Here is a 3,647-nt window from a genome sequence, read left to right as displayed (position 1 = left end):
TTTGTTATTATGTTAAGCACAATGCTACACAATAAACAATCCGTGTTTTTCACATCGCAGGTATTGAAATCCAATTTTTAGCGATATAACCGCTGAACCACCCGGAAGGTAAAATTATTATTATTTATGATTTACAGTAATAAGTTGTTACCGAAATAAAAACAAGTTCCTCAACTACAGCTCTGGATTTGTTTCTTATCCAGAAGAAAACATATCCAAAAAACTAATATATATATATATATATATATAAACTTCAGATGTTGTGATTCGTTTGGGATTTAGAGAACCTAGTTATCTTCTGTATCTCCGAAAACAGTAAATCATAGCTTGTTATATATGATTATATCATATATCATACTTTTTAAAACTTAATAGATCTTAATTCCTTTCTCATTTCATTTTCATATAAGCTTTACTTAAATGTTGTTACTTTCAAAATATATTTCGCTGACTTTTGGACAGCAGGAAAGACGGGTACTAAATAAAGAAAATTTCTGTGCGCCATCTGGTGTACTAATGAATATTAAGATTATGCTCCGCCTTACTCCCGCCTCAAGGTTCGAACGTTTCCTTAACTCTCATTCAGTGCGGTTAGCGTCTGTTCGGAGTTTAAACTCTTGAGCGCATGCGCTTAACTTATCCCCCCTTCTCCCAAACACTCACGCACAGGCACCAGTTTAAAGATCTTGAGGCGTAACGTCAGGGTTTCAGTCGTAACGTGCGTGGCGAGTAGCTGGAAAACTCTTGTACGGTGACTCTAGCAAATTTCTAGTGACGTGGCTGTTATTACTGTGGGAAATGTAGCAAAACTAAAATTTTAACATGACTTTTCTACTAACGTGATTGAGTTGGACCAGTAACTATTCCTTGTTCGACAGAAACATTTAAGTTGTTGTGCGTGAGCACTTTAGTTCAGACATGAAGCCGAAAGAAACAACCGAAGGTCTTTTTAACCTAGTTTGCCGCTCAACTCTGACACTTGTGGTTCTATTTCTGGCGCCAGTTCCTAAAGTTGAAGGTAAGCGTCATTTCTTGATTTCACTCAGTTTACGCCACGTGAGTTGCATTGAAACGCTGTATTGGTTTATTAATATCATAAAGATTGGAAGCTCTCCTTATGCATTTATTTTGCGTTTACAATACTCAAAATTTATAAACTGAATGTTGTATTAACTATTGTCATTAGAAACTTGAGAACTTTAAGGAAATGCGCTTCCTTTCATTTCTTTTATTTATTTTTTGTGGAACTTAAACTGTGTTAAGAAAGTTCATTTTATAAAGTATCTTCACTGCTTTGGTTATCAGATATTTTGTTGGCTTATTCGTGAGCCAACTTCCCGTGACTCCATGTTTCCCTTCCCTTTCTGGCCGTGAGAGGGGACCAGGCGCCGCGGGGTCTCGGGCTTGGCCACTTCATGGAAATCAATAATTGTCAACAGCTTGAAGTAGAACTGTAGTTGTTGTTTTTTTGGCGAAAATCCTAGCTAAAAACAGGAAAGATGAAAACCCGGTTTATTAAAAGACTTATCCAAACACTTTCTAGAACACCAGGTTCCCGAGTTGGCATTGTTCAAGTATTAACAAGTGATTTAGAATATCGTAATCTCCAGGAGGTCTTTGGACCCAGATGCCTCTCGCGTGGCGGTGTGACAGAAAGGGCGGGTTGTTGGTTTTTCAGAAATCTGAGTGGCGACGTCATGGCGCGTGGAACAACACGTGGCACACATGCAATGATGAAAGGCTTCTGTGAAATAACAGTTCTAGAGTTTAGTATAAATCATGTTCTAAGGAACTTGTATACAATATGAACTAGAACAAGGATAAATACAAGAGCCAATACATAGAAATAAAAAGCAACAGAAATATCAAAATATCCTATATCCTTGAGGGTCAACCTAACAAAAGTAATGTTAAATTTAGAATACCAAAGAGAGAAACATCTTTGCATTTTGTTTTACAATATTAATATCTTAGAGAGTGATAATAAGACGAAAAATAAAACTGAGAAGTTTGAACAGAATATAAACCCTACGAATAACCAACCTATTTAATGTTGATACATCAATGAAAGTTTATTCTATTTTATAAAATTCCTTTTAACTCTGAGACATTACTATTGAAAATTGAAGTGTGACATAATTATAAGTACTGTTTGTACATTTTCAGTTGAACACTTCATATATGTTACTTTTTTAACACCCGATACTCTGGTAGAACTGGCAACTATGTGTTAAACAATTAAAAATAACCCTTCCTTAGGCTCTCAATAAGACAAGTTTGAGTGCCACTGAATTCTTCTTGGGTGTTTTACAATTCCTTCTGTTTCATTAGTTAAGTATTTGACACCTTCAGCAGTGGCACAGCAGTAAGTCTGAAGGCTTACAACGCTAAAAATCGGGTTTCGGGTGTAGCTTTGTGCTTAACTACATACAAACTTTCAACACTTTTTTTTCTTATATCTGTTTGAATATTTTCTGTTGTTTCACAAGAAATTGAAAACATAGTTTCACTTGGCAGAACGCAGTTTTCCACTGATGTCACAGCCTTGTATCTTTAAAATCCTCACCTTTTTACACTTGGGTAGTTTGGAACGAGCGACCGACTCTCGTTTCGTCATAATAAATGTAAACCTTATTAGTAAGAACCTGCGAGCTTAACTTAGTTTAGGTTGGAATAACTGGATGCTAGTACTCACAAGTTAAATTTAAGCTTACATATCTTAAGTTGCTAAACTTTTGGATTTTGTGTATTCTTCCTTTTTTTCTAGTATATTCTTAATGCTTCTTTCAAATATTTTTCACTTTGATAAAAACTGAGGATCTTTTCCGTTTGGTGCCCACCAACAGATCGTTTTGAAAATAACACCATTAATGCAATGAAATAAAATAATTGATAATAAAACATTATATGATACTTATTTAGTGAATTCTGCGATATTAAATACTTTTTTTTCGAATAAATCTTCATCTTTGTTTCTATTTCTCCATATAAATTCACAAAGATAAGAGTCAAGCATTTTTTGATGAGTTCCGCATTGACGCTTAATACTTTGCTTTAAATATAACATATAACATAATGTTTAGGGACAACATGGGACCTGTTGGTCCATCTCGGCTGTTCCATCCTCTAAACTAAATTAAAGTAGTTTTAAAAAAATTAACGCCAGCCCTTATCATTCATATACCTGTCAAGCTTTTTCTTAAACCCACTTAAATTTACTGCCTCTACAACGTCCGAAGGCAACCATTCCAAAGACCAACCACCCTGCTAGAAAAATGAAACTGTCTTAGCTGAAGATGACTCCTACCCTGCCAACATTTATACTTGTGTCCTCTAATCCTACTATTCTCACTGTTAAATATGAAAAAAGATGATGCATCAAACACTATCAGTTCCCTTTACAATCTTAAACACCTCAATCGGAACCCCTCTAACTCTTCTTTTTCAAGAGAAAAGAATTTGAGAGATTTCAGTCTCTTCTCCTATGATAACCCCTTCATCCCAGGTACAATTTTAGTAAACCTTCTCTGAACCGTTTCCAACAATTCAATGTATTTCCTAAGGTAAGGAGACCAAGACTGAACACAACATTCCAAATGTGGCCTAACCAGTGACCTGTACAATAAAATTATAACCTTTTTAGACTT

The 3,647-nt window shown here is 35.2% G+C and overlaps 1 protein-coding gene across 1 annotated transcript in view; it reads left to right on the top strand.

Annotated features, from left to right (window-relative positions):
* Nucleotides 1-696: 696 nt before the first annotated feature.
* Nucleotides 697-3,647, top strand: part of LOC106466167 (BMP and activin membrane-bound inhibitor homolog) — a 27,817-nt gene continuing 24,866 nt past the window's right edge. The window contains exon 1 of the mRNA XM_013926413.2: nt 697-1,018. Coding sequence (XP_013781867.1) covers nt 919-1,018 — 100 coding nt within the window. The 5' untranslated portion in view covers nt 697-918. The remainder of the gene's footprint in view (nt 1,019-3,647) is intronic.

The sequence above is a fragment of the Limulus polyphemus genome, unplaced genomic scaffold (genome assembly GCF_000517525.1).
Source record: "Limulus polyphemus unplaced genomic scaffold, Limulus_polyphemus-2.1.2 Scaffold72, whole genome shotgun sequence".
Taxonomy (NCBI): domain Eukaryota; kingdom Metazoa; phylum Arthropoda; class Merostomata; order Xiphosura; family Limulidae; genus Limulus; species Limulus polyphemus.
This window is presented reverse-complemented; position numbering and strand designations above follow the sequence as displayed.